Below are 21314 nucleotides of genomic sequence, written 5' to 3'. Positions count from 1 at the left end.
GACAGAAAAGCAAGGTAAAAAACTTCCTTTTATGCTTGGATCTAAGCTCCATAGACCTAAGAAAACTGCCTGAAACTCTTTAGAGTTCATGTGTGTACAGACCAGCCCTTTGGTGCATCCAACCCAAAATCCTGTTTCCAGCTGTGGCTGTGACAGAACAGGCAAGAAAGACTGTGGGAATAGGACAGACACACACAGTTTCTTCCTTTCTATATTCTCTCAGCCTATAATAGCTCTCAGCATAGTTTATGTGTTTAGCAAGACTTAAAGACTTTTTCTCCCAGTAGTTTGTCCTTGAGCCATTTCTAGCATCTTCAACAGCCATTGGCAAAGGCTCTACAGGTGGACTGCTCATTCCATGAAGGACTGCTCCTCTTAATTCAAACCTCACCCTCTCATCAGTTATTTTGATGTTCCTGAGTTCTTCTACTTGGTTCTGCCAACATTCATCTGGCACCTGAGTCCACTTAATGGTCTTTGAATAACCAGTCAGCAATTATTAGATAATAACTGGATAATTTTAAAAAAAAGTTATCTCCCAACATCCTGGAGAAGCATGACCATAGAGTTGTGCTCTACCTTTTATAACCTGGTTTGGGTCTTTGTGATACCTTGGTGTCAGCTCTGTTTTGAAAGTGCATGTGGGTGTTTCTCTGGAAAGGAGTCTGAAAATGGAAATCAGCACAGGTATTAAAATTTATTTCCTTGGAAATAAATACTTCAGATCAGCTAGTTGTTTTTTTTTTTCCCTCTAAATACTAATTTATCCAATTATGTTAAGCTTGTATTTTTTTAGAGACACTAGAAACACTTTTAGCTCTGATTGCTGTTATATGCCATGTCTGAAGTCTTGTTTCTCCAGCAGACAGTGTCCAGCATGGCCCATGCATTTCCCACTCCAGTGAATGCATTATGATGCTGATGTCCAGCAGGTAAGTGTTTCACTGGAGTGCATTTACCAACCATTCCTTAAAGGGAAGATCTTTTTCTTTCTGGGGTTTTCAAATGCTACATCTCATCCCATGGTTGTTGCCTATAAACGTCTCAGAGCCCAAGAAAAGATGTTTCTAGTGTTAGCAATTGTTAACTCAGATGAACAGAAATTCTGAATGTGCATAAAACACTTCCTCAGCCACAGGATCTCACGTTGTTCCGTCCAAACTGCTCCTGCTTGGGGGTAAATGATGGGTGCCAGGCAGAGCACACCCCAAGCAGGAGTGTGGCAAGGACAGATGGCAGGCTCAGCTCTGCCTGGGACAAGATCATTGGAAGGGCTTGAGCAAAACCAGATGTTTATGTTGCACTGATGTTTGGTTGAGTGACAGCCCATGAGGACTCCAGTGGCAGCCTGTGGTATCCCTTCAGTGAGGGGCTCCTCTGGTTTTTGACTGACCCTCTGTCAGGATCAGCTGTGCTCCATCTCTGCTGGAAGGGTGGCTGCTGTCACCCCAGGCCTGGAGGAAATATCATGGAGAAAGAGAGATGCAGGGCTTGGGGGAACACTAGTGATAAGGCAGAAGCAAAGACACCCCAACAGCTGGGTACCATTGACTTCCAACAGGCTGGAAGTTACATTTTATTTAGACACTTAACAGAAAGCAGGTAATTAGCACTAAAGTCATAACCCAGCAGCAATTTAACATGGATCATACTTGATGTAACACTTATTGTCAGAAAAACTCTGTGTACATAAGCCCAAGAGATACCATGCATGGAGTAAGCATGAAAGATTGCTCCCCAGGTGGTGGTCCCAGGACACTCTCCAAGTTCTGTCACTAAGTGATTTTTATTATTCAGTTCCCATTCTTCTTTTCCCTGTAAACAATTTGATCTGGATGTAAACCCTCAGGAAATGCTGTGATGGAACAGAAGCTCAGGGCTATGCAGAGGCCATGCCAAACTCTACTCCAGGGGTGGCAGGACTTGGGGCTGCCTCTCACCAGAGTGAAGGGTGCACAGGCCACACAGCTCCACTGGGCAGGACTCTTTAGTGTCCCTTGTGGGGCACACAGCTGTGTCCAGGACAGGCACTCATCCTCCACACTGGTTTTTGCTCATTTTCCCCAAGTTTGACTAAAAACCTGTCTGTTCTGAGCAGGAGCAAGCCTCCATGCTGGGGACACTCAGCTCCTCCATAGGTTGAACTCTGCTGTGAAAGGCAGATGGACTTTAGGTCCTTCTGGGGAAGCAGGGTGGAAAATCAGAAGTTCTATAGCAGCTTGTTTTCTCTTTAAATTGTACATGAAAACAAATAACAATAACAAATACAGTGATATCCTTGGGGTTAATATGAGGTTAGTATCAAGGCTGTATTACCTTTTTTATCTTCCTTTTCAACTTTCAATCTGTAGTTGATTTACTTTAATTGGCAAAACACAGGCATGGCCCAGAGATGCTTTTGGGACTGCAGAGGGGATCAGGTAGGGACAGTGGGGCTTGGCATATTATCTTCAATTTTAAAACATTTTCTCAATTCCAGAGCGGGAAATATGTATTCTTTAAAAGCACTGATCCTGTAGTGCAGAATCCATATTCTGCAGCAAACTTCCTTACTAGAAAACTGTGAAATATGTCACACCTCAGATTACTTAGAGGACAATCAATCCTTGAACTTTTAGACCACCTTCTGTTGCCTCTAATATTCAGGCTCAGCCCAAGCTTATCCCATGCAAACTCATTCCCATTTAACCGCGGTGGATGGTGCCCTGTACATTAACTTCCCAAATGCTCTCTGTGTCAGTCCTAGCTTATACCAGCCTTGGCACAAATGTATGACAGAACAGAGCAGCCACCAGAACAGGGTTAAAACAAAGCTTGAAAGAAAGGAAAAAAATAAAAAAGGTTTGTTTTAACATGGATCAGTTCCACAGTCCTGTGCTTCACATTGTCAGGAGTGAGTGAAAAAAGCCACAAAAAAAAAGGACAGTGAAGAGCAAATGATGAATAAAAAGACAACCTAAACTATAAATGCATGGACATGATCAGTCTCAGTCACATGGTTTTAGACAATAAAAAAATCTTCTTTAAGCCTTCAAGTATTTTTGTAGCTTTAAATCACTGGTTCTCCTCTCTCTGAAACAATCTCCAAAAATGGAGAATGACAACAGTGGCAGAAGGAAATGGGACCAGTACTCTGAGTATGGAGTGAGCAGCTCCCATCTGAGTGCCCAGCCTCATTCCTGGCTCCCTGAGCTGCCCAGGAGATCCTGGAGGGCCAATACCTCATTTTATTTTCCTGATTTCTTGCAGCCCATGGAGACTTAAGTGGGACTCTGCTCTGCTCAAAAGAGTGAGAGTTTAGAGGCTGTGCCAGGTGATCCTGGGAGATGTTTGTCCTAGCTCAAACACACTGCTTGGACTGGAGAGGGCTCATTCCACTCTGAATTCCTGCCTTCAAGAGAGCTCCCCACAGGGATGAATTCTGACCTGCAGCTCACAGGGACAGAAGAAGAAAGCTCCAGCAATGCCATCCAGCCCTTCACTGCCAAGAGCCTCCCTGATACATCATCCACTGCCCGGATTTCTTGTGGCACAGGTGTCAAGGATGGGGGCTCTGGGCTCACTGCAGGTACATGTTCATCTTTGGTATCTGATTCTGACTGTTTGACTGGAAACAGAAGGAAGTACTAAGCTGTCACCTGCAAAGTGTCCTGGCCAAGAGGCCCAGGTTACCAATGCCACTGACACTGAATACAGGTGCTGTTGCTGGAAGCTGCTCCTTGTGGGGGCTGGCACCCAGGGAGATGCGTTTGGTTCTTTCTGAGAGCTGTCAGCAGAGATTCCTGCTGGCACCAGGCTATGAGACACAGCTGTGTGGTATCACTGAGCAGTGTGGGAGGAAAGCCCCCTCTCAAGTGTGGGGTGCTCACAGCCAAAGCAGAGGTGTGTGAGCAGCCCACAAACAAACTGACCTTCACTCTTGCACAGAGAGCACATGAGACCCCAGGCTGCTCTCAGGCTTCTCAGCAGGGCTATGCCTCAGACCAGCTGGAAAAATGACTGCAATGAGAATCTTCTGGAGCTGCAGAGTCCTACAGCTCCTAAAGCAACATAAGTTTGCCAAAGGTCCCAATCACTCTCAAAGTGTAAAGAAACAGGATAGAGATAAAGGCAGGGGAAAGATAGAAATGTACTGCATGGCTATTATTTTGGGGCATGAATTTACATTTTAATTAAAAACAAGGTCCTGAAGCTTAGGGAGAATCTGCACCTAGTTCTGGATCCTATCTCCTTGCTGCTCCTTTTATTTACAGAGTAAGTTGCAGAAAGCTGTTGTTATTTTAGACATGAATATTTTTTATTTGAGTGTTACTGCCTACCAGAGGCTTTGATTTATTTTTTTAATGTTGGCTAATTTTGTGGTTTGAGTAGGAAGCTTCAACTTCACACCAGTTCTACACAGGCCCTTCTGCTATCCAGCAGCCTGGGCAAGATAAACCTGTAACCAAGATATTCCTCCCTTAACCTCTATGGCTTTTTCATGATTTTATTATTGCTCACCTTACTGTGGACTTTGAGAAGATATGGGGAGTATTTGAAGTAGTTTAAAACTATTTAATCTTTTAAATATCTGGGATGCAGGCAAGTGTCCCTATATATCCACCCAGCCCCAATTTTGCTTTTGCTTTCCAATTTCTGAATGAATTTGGGAGGGCAGGGCCAGGCGAGCTGCCTGCAGCGATCTCTGAGGGAAGGGAGCTTCCTCCCACCCCTCAAAATGCACTAACCACCTGTGCTCCCACACCAGATGCCTTCCCAAATCCTCAGTCCCTGCCCAAAACATCTGTGCTGTTTGTCCTGCACCACCCTATTGCTCACAGGAGAGGGGACCCCCATGGGCACCACCCCATCTTGCCCACACTTATGGTGGAAGAAAACACCCAGGCAGCATCAAGGCAGGAAAAGTCTCTGAAAAGCAGCAGAATTAGCAATGTCTTGCATGGCAAAGCAAGTCCTAAGGCAGGCAAAGCAGCAGCCAGGAAAGACAGAGACCCACTACCAACATCCCACCTTGTCCATCCCTCCACCTCAGCACAAGGTGGGAGGCAGTGGGCAGCTCCAGCACCCTCATCCTGCTCCATGGCTCATCCATCAGGAGCAAGGAGGAGGATTAGTGCTCGCTATCAACGTGGGCATCTGCCTGCCTGCCAGGCTTGCTCTTTAAAACAGGCTGTCAAGCACAGATAGCTGTTGAATCAATATGTGCCTGGTAGCTGTTGATGCCACTTCTGCCAGCACGGGGTGGGCTGAGGCACTGCACACCAGGAGGGATTCAGGCTCTGAGAGAGAGGATGCTGACTCCTCAGTACCCATATCAGATGACTGTGAGAAAGCAGTCAAACAGGAAGACTTCAGTGAGGGTGTCTCTGTGTCGCTGCTGCCAGTCCCCCCTCCCAGTGCCAAACAGGAATGTTTGCCAAGCACAGAGGAGACTGGATAAACCATGGCTGGTCAGTTCTTTGAATGAGATGTAAAAGCAGGGGCCTCCACTGCCAGCCTCAGCAGATCCTTCCCACATCCTGAGCAGATGATGAAAATCAGCTGACATCCAGATTGCTGTCTCCTCCTCCTCTGGGCAGCTTCTCGTGCCCATCCCCAGGCTGCAGATTGCTGTGGACAATAGCTGTGACCGTTCACCCAGACCATGGCTGCCTGCCTGTGCTGGCGTGGAGGGCCCTGCGCTCGATGGTGCCGCTGCAGAGGGGACAGGCACCCAGCTATTTGGAGCTGGTGTACTTGGTGACAGCCTTGGTGCCCTCGGACACGGCGTGCTTGGCCAGCTCGCCGGGCAGCAGCAGGCGCACGGCCGTCTGGATCTCGCGCGAGGTGATGGTGGAGCGCTTGTTGTAGTGCGCCAGGCGCGAGGCTTCCCCGGCAATGCGCTCAAAGATGTCGTTCACGAAGGAGTTCATGATGCCCATGGCCTTGGAGGAGATGCCCGTGTCGGGGTGCACCTGCTTCAGCACCTTGTAGACGTAGATGGAGTAGCTCTCTTTCCTGCTTTTGTGGCGCTTCTTGTCACCCTTCTTCTGGGTCTTTGTCACGGCTTTCTTGGAGCCCTTTTTGGGGGCCGAGGTTGACTTTGCTGGCTCTGGCATCCTGAGAGCTCTTTTGTTGTGTCTTGGAGATGCTTGGAGAGAAAAGAAAAAAATTCTAATTATTTTTTGACCTTCTACAGAATAATTGTACTGCAAGGTGAGAGAGTCTGAGTTGGAGGCAAGTAACAGCTCAGAATCTGAGACGAACACCCCATGACCCTGCAAAAGCATTTTTGAACTGCCAGCATTTCTGAACTGCCAGCAAGAATTTCTCTGGTTGTGTATGGCTTTTTGTTGTTTTTGTTTAAATACCTACAACGCTGGCCTTGTCAACATCTCTGAACACAAGCCTAATTGGCATCTACTCAGTAAATATGAGATGGAGCCTGAACATCTTTCTGAGAACACTGCAGTTCCAAAGAAAACACTAACTGCAGTACGGATTAAATCAAATCTTGCTGGAATGGGCCCAAGACTGTTGCAAGGTATCACTGCAGGCACATGAGACTGGTCAAAATTATTTTACGTGGCTTACAATCTCCAACAAACTCTTTTTATTTGCATGTAGACAGAAGTTTACTTTGAGGGTGCTTGCATTTCTGTGGCTATTGTTTGACACCATGTTATCCAGTGAAACATAAAAAACAATACAGTTTTAAGCTGAGCTACAGGAATATATCAGTATTCACATTTGCTATCAAAAATACCAGAGAGTAGAAAAGCTTAGAGGAGGTGGCAGAGAAACAGAAATGTGGATAGGAGTCAAAAAGCAAAGTGCTTTCAGGCTACATGTTGATGGAAAAAATTATTTCCTGTTATTTGATACTTTTTGCTTTCAAGACAGCGAGCCTTTGCAGGACAGTTTACACCAAAGATGCCTGATCCTCCCTCTGAGTTTTTCTTCATTAGGTCACAACATGCAGAGCCATGACCTGCAGCTGACTGCTCTCATCCAGAAGTGCAGTAACAAAAAACCAGGATGTAAACCCATGAAAAAACTGTGTGCCTCCCATACACTACAAATTTACATGTACTTTACTTCATGGGCCAAGGGGAATAACTGTGTTGCTACCTGGTAAATGCTTTTGTGTTTCAGACAACACTTCAAATCATCCCCTGAAAGACAAGGCTCCTCCAGGTTTTGTTGGAGGATGAGCTTACAGCATCACCCCAGGGCTTGGGTTTTATTGCTCTGCATCTCCTTTGAAGATGGCCTAGGAATTACAGTCTGCTGGCCAAGAGAGACTAGTAGAGAAAAAAGAGCTTCAGGGCTGCTGGCACATGGGAAATGGATAGAAGTAAACAGAAGAGAGAAAGCTGGGATGTAACATATGGTCTGCACACTCTGAGTATCAGAGAAGGACCTAAACAGTGCCTGTGCCAAGGCAATGGCTGCATGCTCAGCCCTGCCTCTCCTCCTTGGGAGAGAGGGAGTGGATGTCTGATTTCTCCATCTCCAATCACAGCCAGATGCAGCAGCACTGCTGCAAGCAAGCCCATACCAAGTTCTCAGTTGCTCCCTGTGGGAGGAGACACCTTTGATCCTGAGTCTGGATTGATGTGCCCACCCACACCTCAGTGGGTACCAGCTCCTGCTTCCAAATCCCCTCCATGACTCCAAATCAGCCTGTGTGGTGCTGCCTGCAGCGAGCACCAGGGCTGGGCTCTGCTCTGGCAGCCCCTGGGCAAGGGCCAGCACTGGGCACTGCAGGCAGGGCTATTCCCAGCAATGCCAGGGCAGGCTGGCATTGCTTGGGATGCTGTGGAGTGGGGAAGAGAGGTCTCCACCACAGCCCTCCAAACACGCTCCTGTCTAGAAGCCAAAGTCAGCACCAGTGTCCTGAGAGCTGGGTTTCTGCTCCAGAACAGCAGTTCCTTCTCCAAAGACATGATTTTCATGTGATAAGTTTTTGACTCTGCCACCTCATGTCCTTTCTTAGTTTTTTCTGGCATTCTTCCCAGTGGTGGCATTTGGAATGGCAAGCGCTGGACTGCCCCGAAAGTTCTGGACACCCTTCAAAACTGACACCTGCCCACTTAAACACAACATTTTCTTCCTCTGGTGAAATCACAAGTTTTCTTCCTTTTCTTATCTATTTGGGAAACAATCTTGGGAAAAGAAATCCCCTGTTTGTAGACTTGAAAATATACCTTTTCAATGGAAAATTTTTTTCAGATTTTTCTACAGGAAGAAATAACTGTGCACTTGCTCCTTTTTCTTTTGAGCTCATTTCCTCATTGAAAAACACCACAACTGAAAAATGCAAACAAGTATTTCTTGAGCATTTCAGAAAGTATTTCCTTCTAAAATAAGTATTAATTCTTAAGTGCACTTCTACTGCAGCTTTAAAAAAAAATGAATAGAGAGCCCAACAGGCATCAGAGTGATTTCACAGGGCTCCAGAACAGATCACATCTACAGGACATCTCCATCCATTTGATCAGCCAACACCCTTGGGTAGCACAGCCCAGATCTCACTCCCCTCCCATGCATGGCTGCAATGGGGGACGCAATGATGCTGAAGTTCAGAGATCAGCACTTGTTGGGCTTGTACTTCTCTCCACCCATTTCTTTGCAGCTGACTGTTTAACAGGCAAATAACATCATCTTTGAAAACAGGTTCTGCTCTTTGTGGTTTATTTGGGCAGCGCCTAGCAGGCAGAGCCTGAGTGCATTTGCCAGGTGCTAAATAAATAATGTTAATAATGGTCAACAGTATTACCAATCCTTCTGTCAACAGTGCAGTGCAACCCACAGCAGATGCTGCTCTGGTACAAAGACAGAACTAGTAGGATTATTCCCAAAGTGTCCTTGTGGAGAGTTTGTTGAGGAAAACAAAAACTGACCTTCAAAAGAATGGTTTCTTTTTATAAAAATAGTTGTATATCTTTGTTTCCTTAAGGGAAAAAAGTTAAAAAAAGAGAGAGAGTTGGAGAGAGAACCTGAAGAGGTTAACAATTATTGGCTTTTATTTTGGAAGTGTTGCCAGCATGACTGACTTCTCTGCTGTGAGGCAGACCAAGCACTGGGTAGCTCAGAGAGGCTGTAAGATCTCCATCCTTAGAGATACTCAAAATCTAACTGGACACAGCTCTGGGAAACCCACAGTGGGTGACCCTGCTCTGAGCATGGACTGGAGTAGATGTGTGCCAGAGGCACCTCCAACCTCAACCATTCTGTGACTTTTGGAGACTGAAACTGGGTAGAACTTTATGAACACTTAATGAGCTGTGTTCCCTTGACTGACATCTCCCATGGGATACTGCAGCCTGAGATTCCCACATGGACTCCTAAGAAGAGATGGTGCTCATCCCCAGGTCCAGGCCACTGAAGTCCCTGGGATGCAGGGTATGGCCATGCAAGAGAAGGCACTTTCAAGCAGCACATTTGGAAAGTTTTAGGTTTTTGAGAAAAATCTCTGGGAACGTTTTTTTCTTTATGGCTTTGTATGCTCTGAGTTATCAGTGCTGGCAGTTTTTTCCTTCCTCAGAAAACCAACAACAAAACCAAGCACAGTAATTTTTCCAGCCAGTTCCAAGCAGCAGCCTGAGTCCTGCCAGAAACCAGAGCAGTGCCAGTGACAGATACATCTTCCTTTGTGCTGACACTCCTTTCTTCAGCATCATTAAAGGGAAAGCGAACGGAAAAACATATTCAAAGATACAAATCACCACAGTCTCTCAGATCTGAAATGGGAGAGGAGCCCTGCTGAGAAATCCCACGTGGAACCTGATGCTGTCTCCTATCCCCAGGCTTGATATATCAGTGGAGAGAGACAAGCAGGGAAGATTTTTGTTCATTTTTGGCCTTGCTGCTGAGTCTGTAGGACCAGTGCCAAGCTGCTGCCAGCAGTGTGCATGGGTAACCGTGGGTGGGCTGTGAGCTGCCCTTTTGGACCTCTCCTCATGCAGAGGTGGAAACAGCACTTGGATTTTTTAAACTTTTTTTTTCTTTTTGAAAGCTGTCCTTGCTATGATGAGCTCTGGGGAATTCACTGTATATCCTCATGTCCGTTTTGTAATTTCCCATTCAACCATAAAAGTTACATTTGTAGAATCAGCATTTTGTTCTTAGGAGGTTTTGGTGACAAATTAAGTATTTGTAGGAAAAAACTCAAGCTCTCATCATTTGGACACCTGAAATTCTGATATTTGTTAATCTTCTGATGTTCTACTTTAATCCTTCCTGCAGCAAATGAGAACCAATAGACAACTGCTGATAATTTTGCCCCTTAAATAAGAATGTTCTGTGCATTCTGTCCAATTATTGCCCCTTTCCTCATTTTCTCCTACTATATAAAAGAAAGAATACCTGGCTTTATTCCTGCATTCCAAGAAATACTAAATGAAATTTGCTGCTGCTTTTTGTTTAATTTTCTTTGAAACGCAAAGGGTAAAAAATTAGGGAATATTTCCACCAAAAAGAAAAGGCTTTCTAATGGATTCACCTGCTCTGAAATGCTTGTGAGATCTGGTAAATATAGTTTACAAATTACAATGTGTAATGACTGCAAATGACTGTTATTGGAAAAGAGAATTTCTGCAAACTGCAAATCCTCTTCCTTTTATTATGTACGGCCATCTACTATTATACAAGAACTTGTTCATCTGTCAGGTGTCATTATATAGTCATAGTTGAGAAAACAAACAATATTTGTGATTATCTGGTAGCAAGCTCTGCCTCAGGTATAAAGCAGAAGCATGATGAGTCATTGTGAGACATTGGTGATGTTGCCTCGTGCAAAAACTGATAGTTGTATTTTGGTCTGAAAAGAATTTTTCCCTTGGTATGTTGTCTAGCATGTGATGATGAGGTAATATTTGCTTTAAAGTAAGGAGGAGGAGAATTTCCTAGAATAAGGTAAACTAATCTGAAATGCCTCATTTCTTCCAGTGGTGGAGGGGTGCAGAAAACAGTTTTGAGATCCTAGGCTTCCTCCCAGGTAATCCAGTAACAGCACCAAGTCCCCATCCTCAGTTCCACATGCTCTGCTGCACTTTGTATCTCTGCTCCTGTGAGGTTTTCATTTAATGGCTACCTGTCAAAATTGGATAGACACATGCAGTTTTCTAGTGAACAGAGGGCTGTGACTATAGGTTAAAAGTGAAGATGACCTCTACTCACTGACAAAGAAGGAAAATGCTACAAACTCAGTCCCTGACACAGACCCATGATGCTCACATAGATTTTTCAGATTTCTTTAGAACAAATACAAGCAGAACAGCGCACTGTGTCCAAGCACTTTGACTGATTCTTATCTTGCTTGTCCTAACCCATTGCTTGGGAGTTCTCTACAGAATACTACAGAAATCTTTTCTGTTCTTTTCTATAATTTCAATTTAAGATTTTTAGAAAGCACATTTTTAATCACCAGTAACAGCTGTAATTTCTTGTGCTACTTCTGCCCAAGTTGCAAGTAATTCTCAAGGCTGTAGGGGTTTCAATCAGAGATTTTGTATTATTACCTACAAAGTAAGGAGCAGGGCCCTACATCAGAGCTCTCTGCAGAGAAGATACATTGAAGTTTTCAAGAAAATAAAATCTTACCCATGAGTAAACTAGAGCAATAGAGAGACAATGTTGCAAGAAGAATGACTGTCAGGAGACTAAATACTGCATATCTTACACTGATTCAAAGAGTGTCTGAAGTCAATGGGGATTTAACATAGCTCTGAAAGCACCTATGTGAAATGTTTAGAGATGTTTAGCACCAACAGCTGACATTGATTTCCACTGGAATCCACTGGCTCATTACTTCACAAAAATCAGACCTCATATTTTATCAAGGTTTTGTTACTGCTAATAAAGGAGTATTTAAAAAAGCTTTATTATCTGTAAGAGTACTCATTGCATACTTGCTTTGAGATAGCTCTGATCTACATGCTTGAGCAAGTATCCAATAAATACAGAAAGGAGAATGACGTTTTCTGCGGATCCATACCTGTTAAATGTGTGTGGGGTACACCCAGTACCAGCACCTGCTACAATTACATTCCAGTCAGCTTTCCCACAGAGGGTCAGGGTTTCTGAGAAACCTGTAGGAGTTAGATATGATGATCCTTGTGGGTCCCTTCCAACTTGGACCATTCAGTGATTCTGTGTTATCACAATCATCATCAAGAAGCCCAACAGAGAACACAAGCAGGCTCACTCCCTTCCCAATGTTTTATTAATAACTCAAAACCTCACACATAAAATGCAGCATGAGCTTCCTCCCCAAGTTCTAGAATCATCAGGATTTTCTGCTTCTGCCATGAATCCTTTTCTCAAGCAACAGCCTTCTTTTCCCTTCATATCCCACTTGAACTCAACTGTTCCCACTGGGAGCCAGCCTGTCAGCAGCAGCCCCGTGTCCAATTGCAGGGTTTAGCTCCCATCCTCAGACTAACTCAGCAAAATTGCTCTGGAGGCAGGGGGAGGTCAGAGCCTGCTCACCATGTGAGGGCAGCTGATGTCCAGCTGACCTGGGACAATCCTGCTGGGCAGAAGGAGCAAGGCATCACAGCAGCTCCACTGCTCACAAGCATCACAAGCTCTACATGTATTTTTGGTGGTTTGCAATGTACAGACTAGTGGAGATGGGTGTGAGCACCAAAATCATAGATGACTGGTGTCTGTAATACCAATGGAAGAAAGGTGCTTTACTTATTCCATGACACCCTATGCTATTGAAAATAAAAACTGCAGACTTGAAACTAATTGCTCTGTGCTGTATCAAAAATGAAAATCACTTGCTCTTTATCCACATAATTTCAATTTCTCTGGAAAAGAAGGAGAGCAAAACCTCACTAAATAACTCCTCCTTCAGTGGAACCATGGTCTCTAAACTAGTAATGACAATAAGCCTAAAGAACTGCTACCACATTTAAGTAAACTATTTTTATGCATTTTATGGAGTAATGGAGAATTATCAAAATTCTAGGCTATTTCCATAAGTGCTGCAAAAGGCATCCATTAAAAATGTGCTAATTCAGCCATTGAGCCAAAAATAGGAGAGAAGCTACAGCCCAACACCTGCAGGCCGTAGGGAGAGAGTGGGTGGGAGAGGGAGAAGAAGCTTCACCAAGAAATGAGAGCTGCTCTGAGTTAAGGTAGGAGTTATGTGGGAACCAATGCAGACACATGCAGCACCTCTTCCTCCTACATCCCCCACACCCAGGCTTTGGCAGGCTCCTGTAACCCTGTTCCAGCACCATGGATAATTGGTGTAGCAAAAAGAAACAAAAGCTGAGATTGTACCCCAAAATGTGTACTTTGGCCAAGCCACACTGACTGAGAACAATAATTTGGACATAAACCCATGCTGAAGTGGAAAGCTACGTGCCCATATTAGGCTGAAGACCAGGCCAAGGTCATAAGGGTTTCATGAGTGGTGTGATTGGTACATCACAATGCAGTGATCTACCTATGTAGTTACCACATATTCTCAATGCCATGGATAAAATAAACCCAGCAAAACCTTTTAACAACCTTCCAGGTATCTATATGGGTCTAGAGCATGTATGCTCAACAGACCTGGACCTCACCACCACCAAGTCTCCCCCGACATGGGGAGAAATGTCAGGCAAGGGCATGATGTGTGCAGCTGTAATCAATCATGACCAACATTCCTTCTAAATGAGTCTCTCACTTCAATCATCCCTTCCCAGCTACATTACTCACATTTCAGCAAGTCCTGAAAATGGTTTCAGAAAAAATAGCAGAAAGCATGCAATCAAAAAAGTCAGGGATATGTGAAAGCTGCTTTATAATGGTGGTAAAGCCTGGGAATACAGACTTTAAACACAGAAGGTGGGGCACCAGACAGCTATATCCAAAAGGACTGCATGCCATGTCACAAGCTAAAGGACAGCAAGTGACACAGCATCTGATTTCATTTCTACAGGATAGTGAAAATACTGTAATGTGTGTATTAATAATTAATTTGGCATGGTAAAAGCAATTTTACTGTAAAACAGAGATATGTGACTATTACTGGAGCCTGCAGGGAAACAAAGATAAATGCCCTTCCCCAGATCATTCAATATCTGGAATGGGAACACGATCCAAGACTACTGACACTTTTTTCTGCTGCTGCCACCAGATCACATTACCACAGGCAGAGAGTCCTCTGAGCATTAGAGGTCATCTTCTGTAGGAAACAGGAAAATGGAGAATCTGTTAGATGGAAGGAGAGAAGCAGGGCTGGGACAGCCAGGTCTGGCAAAGCTCCCCTGAAGAGGCAAGCTGGCTTTTCTCCAGAAACAGATGGGGGCAAGCACTAAAGACACAAGAGTTATTGAAGGTAAAAGTAAACTCTGAAACAAGAACTGACAATAAACAGTTTTATAATGTTCATGAATAAATTTACACTGGAGATGAAAGGGATTTACACTTACATCCTTAGTTGGAACTGGGAGGATAAAGGCAAGGGAAGAGCAGAGAAAGACAAAGAAATCAATTCCTTCCATATTTCAAAGACAAAACCTGATATTATATAAATTCTAGGAAATGGCTCCAGCATAGCAAGTAACTGCTCTACATTAACCAGGCAACATTTTTTTATGGTGCTGTGCTACTGAAGAATTGTTATCAGAATGCACAGATGTCCTTCACTTTGTACTTCTCTTTCCTTTATTCTTTTATTTATTGTTCCTTCCTTCTTTTTCTCACATCCATTACAAGTGCCAGGAGGTTCAAAGCCCCAGCAGGTCTGCTGCCACCTGGTCCTGTCTCACATGTGGTATTCATACAGAGACTACCACAGTACTTTGAACAGCCACAGGGCTGAAAAACTGGCAGCCCTCCAGAAACTTTAAAAGAAATGGCTGTCAAGTTAGCCCATACCCAAATTCCACAGTGTACAAATTGCTTGTGAATAGTGTTTTGATTTACCTCTAATTTGTGATAGCATCATTATTGCATGAATTTAGTGTGGTAAATGTGCTGATGCAAGCGAAAAAACACCATCTCCCTTCCAGAGAAGTCAAGGTATAACTGGAGATACACCAATATTTACATCAGGCAAGGAAGCAAAGAACAATATGCTGAAGACTTGGTTGCAACCACTAGACCAGCAGTGAAGAAAATGGGGGCTGCTGGACAAAATGGCAGTGGTCCTGGATGGTCAGTAGCAATTGGAACAATTAAATGTAAAGTCCACTTTTCAAAACTCAGAAAGGCAGCAGGTTTAAAATGCCAGTGGAGTGTCATATTAGCTGTACAAGACTGTTATTTTTAACCTTCCTTGGCTCCATCCTCACACATTCACTTTCCTCCTGAGCTTTCCACGCCCTTAGTTTCCCCACTGCCTTAGTCCAACAGCCTCCCAAGCTCCTCCGATGAAGTGCTCACCCTTTGCTCTCCTCCCTCCCTGCTGGTGCCTCCCCAGCACACTCCCTGCACAGAGCTCATTAGTGCCTCTGCTTCCAGAAGCACATCTTTGCAGGTGACTGCCAAGTCCTTTTCTTGACTTGTGTCCCAGTTATCAGGCAGCTGCAGTCGAAAAGGAGGATGACTGGAGCTGGGCTGAGGACCCACAGAGCAGGAGAGGAGATAATATGGGGTTATTATTCTGGCATGCAAGAAAGAGGAGGGTGGTACTGGAAGGTCCAGACAGCTGCAGCCTCCATAACTTCGGGGCAGAGCTGCTGCACTTGCAGTGCATTTTAAGACAAACACATCAAGAATGAAAACAGCCTATATTTACATTAGGTGTGGTCAGACAGCTCCTTCCTGACAGAAGGTTATCTGTCTCCCATCTAGTAGAACCTCACTTGTCACTCAGTCAATTTTCAGGTCCCCCAGAAGACCCAAAGAGGACTCTGTCAATGTGGAAGCAGCTTCCCTTCCCTACACTTCCTTCTTTGATATTTACCAATGGTTCACTTCAGTCCTTTCAATTTTCCCCTTTCCTTCCCGTTCCTTGTTTCTACCTGCCTTTGTGACAGAGAAATGAGGAGACTCTTACCAAACGCCTTCCCTGGCCTCTCTTCACACTTGGTTTTATCTTTAAGTGCTGAGCTCAAGAATACCTCCCTTTCTGCCCTTCCCCTATGTCATTTCAAGAATTTCTTCAGAAAAAATGTCACAGGCTTTCTGCCCCAGCTTTCTAGTGTAACTTAAGTCCTCTTTGTAACTCCCAACAACCTGGGGTGGCTCTGTTCTCCTACCCTTTCTTCCATTGCTTCCTGTACACACTACCTATTGCATTGCCACCTCTGTGTTCATTTATTGGTTTTATTTATTTATGTATTTATTTATTGTTTTCATTTCTACCTTGCAGTCTTCTCTCATGCAATATTTTCTGCTTGACAAATATCAGCCTACTTCATATGATCTCTCTCCCCACAAGTGACAGTCACAGAGGTTACACAAACAGGTTATAAGGAGCGATCTGATGTGCCCAAAGGCATGTCTGTCTTTCCTGACTCTAATATAGGTACTGCCTCTGACAAATTTTGCCCACTCTCATCCTTGACCATTGTGGCTAAAAGCCCACAGTTTCCCCCTCAGCACACACCACCTGCAGTGATTACTTGGGGGATGGTCCTCTGCCTTCAGCTGATGGATTTCAACTCTCCAGGTGACACATCTCATGTCACAGATATGTCCTCTGCAAATGGAAACTCTCTCTTCTGTGGTCCTCAGGTAAAGGTTATCTTTTAAAAAATAACACAGAAAATCTTGCTGCATTGGACCGCCTATGTACTTTCACCAAATTCAAGAAAAAACCCTCACCCTATTTTTATAGGAAGTTTTAAGGCTGGTTTGAAAGGTAATTCCTACTCCAAGAAGGTCGATGAAATAATATGACAAGGGTGGTGATTAAGTCTCACCACAAAGGAAAATGTTGAGCTGCTGTAGGTGGCACATAGAACCCCCCACTCTCTTTATGAGTCAGGTAAGCTGCCAGAAAGCGGAGGTGGAATCCGTGGGATGGAGCTGTTTTCATTCCAGCCAGTTAGTAGTAAGCTCTTTGAACAACACAGAAAAAAAGAAGTTTAAAGAATAAATTATATTTTTAAAAACGAAGACTCTCATCTAAATGGCAAAATCGAACAATTGCCCTTAATCCTCAATGATGGTGTTTGTAGTCAGTGACAGTCAAGGGAAAAAATTATTAAACAACCTTTCCCCCCACCCTCTGAGGTTAATGTAGCATTTTTGGATTATGCATCTATTTTTCCATCTCCCACCCAATGCATATGATCCTGCAGTCACAGCTCTCTCCTCTCCCTCTGGCTCCAGAAAAAAGGGAAGCTGACAAGCTGAAATCCCAGTCTCACCCCACACAGAACCCTTTCCAGAGGAAGAGCTTAGCTCTGCTGAGGAGAAAGCATTTCTCAAACCACTTTTGTGCAGCTATTTCTTCCAATAGCTGCACAAAGTTGGCTTAACAAATGCATAAAACAAAACAATTGGGGAGAAGAAAGAAAAACATTTTGTGAGGTATTATTTTGGGTCAGTCCAGCATCCAAGGGATATTTCAAAGATATGGCAGTGTCCCTCACTTAAAAACTAAGTCTTTTTATTTACCAAAAAAAACCCCAAAATTGAGAAACGTAAAAAGAATGTCATTAGGTTCTTGAGTTCAAGGGGCCTAAAGTCCTCCTCTGCTACTGTCAGTGGGAGCACAACACCTGCTCTGTTCACAGTGCAGCCTGAGCAAGAGGCTTTCTCAAGTACACATCTGAATTTAAGAACATTTCCCACATAGTTCTCCAGTCTACCCAATACATATGTTTGAGGATGGGCAGGAACAGTGTATTTCAGGTGCTAAGAAAGGGGTTAAATAGCATCAGACTCTCAGCATGAGTAATTTCTTGTTTTCAGCTGAAGAGTGAAAGATGTGGAGTGGAAATATAGGTATACATATATATACATAATATTAAAGTAAAATATATGTAAATGTAAGGGAGGAAAAGGACAGTGACCAGAGGAACAGCTTGGAGAAGAAATGTCAAGAGGAAGGTAGAGTTAGGCAATGGACAGAAGTGAGATGTCAGAAAGGAGAGAGAGAAGGAGAGGATTTAAAGAGAATGACACAGAGGGGAAAAAAAGAGATGTAAGAAGATATATGAAGGGGAACAAAAATGAGAGAAAATAAATGAGTTGACAAAAAAAACAGAGGAGGAAGATAAAGTAATGAGCACAATGTTTGGTAAGGCAGAAATACTTAAGTATAAATAAGACACAGAAAAGAGAAACTCATAAGAGCCACAAGAAGAAAAAAAGACCTTGCACAGCAGAGATGGGAAATGAGCAGCAGGAAAAAAATCACTTGCTAGCACAGCACTTCTGAGAGTCACGGGTGAGAGGTGCTGCTGTCCCAACAAGGGACAGAGGCAAACCCTAGGAAGTGACAGGCTAAACCCAAGGAGAACAAAGGACAACACTGGGAGAAGGTAATGATACCCTTGTACTAGGTTGCTGCCTTTTGTCTGAAACAGAAGTCACAAAGGTCATTGAAATTGCTGCTTAAATCTTACATCTGATACTTGGAAAAAACCTCTTTCCCAATACAATCATTCTTCCTTCTCTCTCAATGCTGGATTAAACTAATTACTGTACACTCTACAGTTGTACCTCCCTGCTGGGGAAGTAAACCCCAGACACCATTCTGCTTAAAGTGGACCTTTGTCTCTGGCTCCCTTTGCCTATAGGGGCTTCTGTAGAAATCTTTCAGTAGATAAAGGTAAATTTCCTGCAGCTCCAAAATCATCATGCTGGATTTGGCTATCATTAGTAAAATGAGGAAAGAAAGAGGAAGGAAACAGGGGTAAGCACTCAGGAAGAAAAGCTTTTTTTTTTTGTTATTATAATTAGGAAATTTACCCAGTAGAGAGAGAGAAAGAAATTGCTGCCTGTAAATAAACTGTCACTCCTCTGAACATCAAATAATAGGAACAAGAGGGAGTGTGTGGGAAGTACATTCATATTATCAAATTCTTTCTGATATTTACCTGTTCAATATAATGAAAACATAATCAGGAAAATAACATATTGTAACACAAATACTATGGAGGCTATAAAGAAAAAACGCCAGGAAGATTGGTGCTCCTAGGGTAGCTCCAGTCTGAGAAACCAGAGCTTTATTAGTAGTAACAGGAGCAACATATGGAGATGAATGAAACCATGTTTGTAAATGTGATATGCAATTGCACACTCTCATTTGGCTTTCCTTTTTCACGATCTGACTCAGCCTCCACACTCCCCCACCTTTTGATTCATAAATTCTTGATATCAAAAAATGAAAGAGTTACAAAGCCTGCATGCAAAGGGCATGAGATGACGTGAAACACAAGGATGCTGGTGAGCACAGAACGTGCCATCAATCACCACCCTGCAAAGGGACAAATCTGCTGGAGACAAGCAGTGGAGACAGGGCCACCCTCTCAGGGGCTCGCTGGAGGACGCCGCGCAGCAAACCCCAGCTCATCTCCACTGCGCTAGAGGCGCATGCTGAGGTAGACAAATCTATTACAAAATTGTATAATATTGCTTATGCTGCACAGCAGCCACTCTGTTAGGCAGCCCCTGCATCACCAAACCCGTGAGACTGGAGGTGAGGGGAATGAAAAATAAAAGGGTTTCCTGTGGCGTATACTCCCCGCATTTTTTAAGCTATGGAAAAAAGATCAGGGTTAACCACAAGCAACACAAAACACAACATACAGTGCATGAGCAATGGTTTACAGCCCTATACGCTCACTAAATAATTAACGACCTCACAGAGTGTTGACACAGTGGGGGTCTGTACACAGGATAATCCCTTCCTTCCCCGGGGGCCCGGGCATCTCGGCATGTGTGCGGTCAGGCTGCAGAGGGCCAGCCCAGCCCGTGGGCACCGCTGCCCCACTGCGGGCAGTGCCGGCTGCGGCCCCAGCCCCGCCACGGCCGTGCCCGGCCCGGGCTTCGCCTTCGCCCCCGGTTAACCGGAGCGCACTGAGCTCCGGCGATACGACTCCCACCACGGCAGCAAAGCACTGGCAAGGCTGACACCGTTCCGGTGCATTCGCCAAGCCCGGGGAACGACGAAGCCCCGACTCTGCGGGGCTCAGGGTCGAGCACAAGGCAGGGCAGGGCAGGGCTGGCCGCACACCGCATCGCGGCACGGCGGTGCTGCAGCCCTCACGCCGGGCAGCGCAGCCCCGCTGCGGACACTGCGGCGTGCGGTGCCCACCGCTGCCGCACGGCAGGCAGCCAGCGCAGGGGAGGGTCTTGCCTGCTGGGCGTCTGGACTCCTCCGCAGGCGAGCTCCGGGCGCCGGCGTGGCGCGGGGCAGGTGCGGGCGGCGGGGCCGGGGGGCTGCTCGCTGCCGCTCCGCGCAGATCCGGCGGCCGCCGCGCCGGGTGGGCCGCGGGACCGGGACCCGCCTCCGGTCCCGACCGGGCTGCGACCGGCGGGACGCCTCGCTGTGCGCCGCCGCCGCTGCGGCCCGGGCCGTGCCGCACCGCCCATAGCCCGCCCGCCGGCTCCGCCCGCCCCCGCCTCTGCGGGCTCCCGCCGCGGGGCCGCCGGGGGCGGGGCGGGCGCGCAGCGCGGCCCCGGCGAGCGGCTCGGGCGCTGCGGCGGCGGCGGCTGCGCGGGGCGCTCGGCACGGCCGCGGCGGCGGACGGGCACCTGCTGCCGCCTCGCCCGCAGCAGCGCCGCGCTCGCTTTGTCCGGGCTGAGCGGGCGCGCCCGGCCCCGGCCGCGCCCGGCCCCGCTCAGCACAGCGGCCGGCGGCTCTCGGGGCGTCGCCTGGCTCCGGCGGCCTGGGCACGGCGGGGAGCGTGAATGAGAGTTTGCTCCGATTTCCGAGCAGGGTGAGTGCCTCGCTGGCCGTCTCGGAGGCATTAATACTAATAATACTAATAATAGTAATACTAGTACTAATAATAATAATAATTTTTTGGGTGTCCATACCTTTACCCACTAGCCCGGCGCCACCTCCCTGGGACAGCGGGGCGCGGTGTCTCTCGCCACCCCCGGACGGGGACCCTTGGGAGGGGGTTGCTGTCCTTTGGTCCCTCCGCTCCCTTTTGTTCGGCTCTCCCGAGGCCGGGGGGAAGGGGCGGACCGGGAGGTTGCGGGGCAGCCAACGGAGGTCTCGGCCGGTGGCCCGGCTGTCCGGGCGGTTGCGGCACGGCTGTCCCCGTGCGCGCAGGGGGTGCCCGGCTGCTCCCTCCCCGCTTCCCGGGCGGAGCAGTGGCCCCCGTCTCCTCCCCGCGCCCCTCCGGCACGGAGGAGCCGCCCTGGGCTGCGGGGACAGGCGGTGGCATCGCCGCCACCAGCCAGAAGGCACCGGCTGT

General features: G+C 46.2%; 2 protein-coding genes across 4 annotated transcripts in view; one reads left to right on the top strand and one right to left on the bottom strand.

Annotated features, from left to right (window-relative positions):
- Positions 1-1542: 1542 nt before the first annotated feature.
- LOC129119714 (histone H2B 5-like) lies at positions 1543-21079 on the bottom strand. Of its 3 annotated transcripts, none has more exons than XM_077179081.1 (2): positions 20929-21079; positions 1543-6130 (listed from the first exon to the last, which is right to left on the bottom strand). In XM_077179081.1, the coding sequence occupies exon 2, from the start codon at positions 6096-6098 to the stop codon at positions 5718-5720; it is 381 nt and encodes a 126-aa protein (XP_077035196.1). In that variant the 5' UTR covers positions 6099-6130; positions 20929-21079; the 3' UTR covers positions 1543-5717. The 3 variants fall into 3 exon arrangements, with proteins under 3 accessions (XP_077035196.1, XP_077035195.1, XP_054487835.1); XM_077179080.1 differs by lacking the exon at positions 20929-21079 and adding an exon at positions 20246-20502; XM_054631860.2 differs by lacking the exon at positions 20929-21079 and adding an exon at positions 14099-14191.
- Positions 20560-21314, top strand: part of GRAMD4 (GRAM domain containing 4) — a 76470-nt gene continuing 75715 nt past the window's right edge. The window contains exon 1 of the mRNA XM_054631864.2: positions 20560-20828. Coding sequence (XP_054487839.1) covers positions 20800-20828 — 29 coding nt within the window. The 5' untranslated portion in view covers positions 20560-20799. The remainder of the gene's footprint in view (positions 20829-21314) is intronic.

The sequence above is a fragment of the Agelaius phoeniceus genome, chromosome 5 (genome assembly GCF_051311805.1).
Source record: "Agelaius phoeniceus isolate bAgePho1 chromosome 5, bAgePho1.hap1, whole genome shotgun sequence".
Classification (NCBI taxonomy): domain Eukaryota; kingdom Metazoa; phylum Chordata; class Aves; order Passeriformes; family Icteridae; genus Agelaius; species Agelaius phoeniceus.
Note: the sequence above shows the minus strand (reverse complement) of the source record. Positions and strands in the feature narration are given on the sequence as shown.

Excerpts from the sequence above, each read along its gene's own strand:
- LOC129119714 (XM_077179081.1), bottom strand. The coding sequence starts at position 6,098 with ATGCCAGAGCCAGCAAAGTCAACCTCGGCCCCCAAAAAGGGCTCCAAG.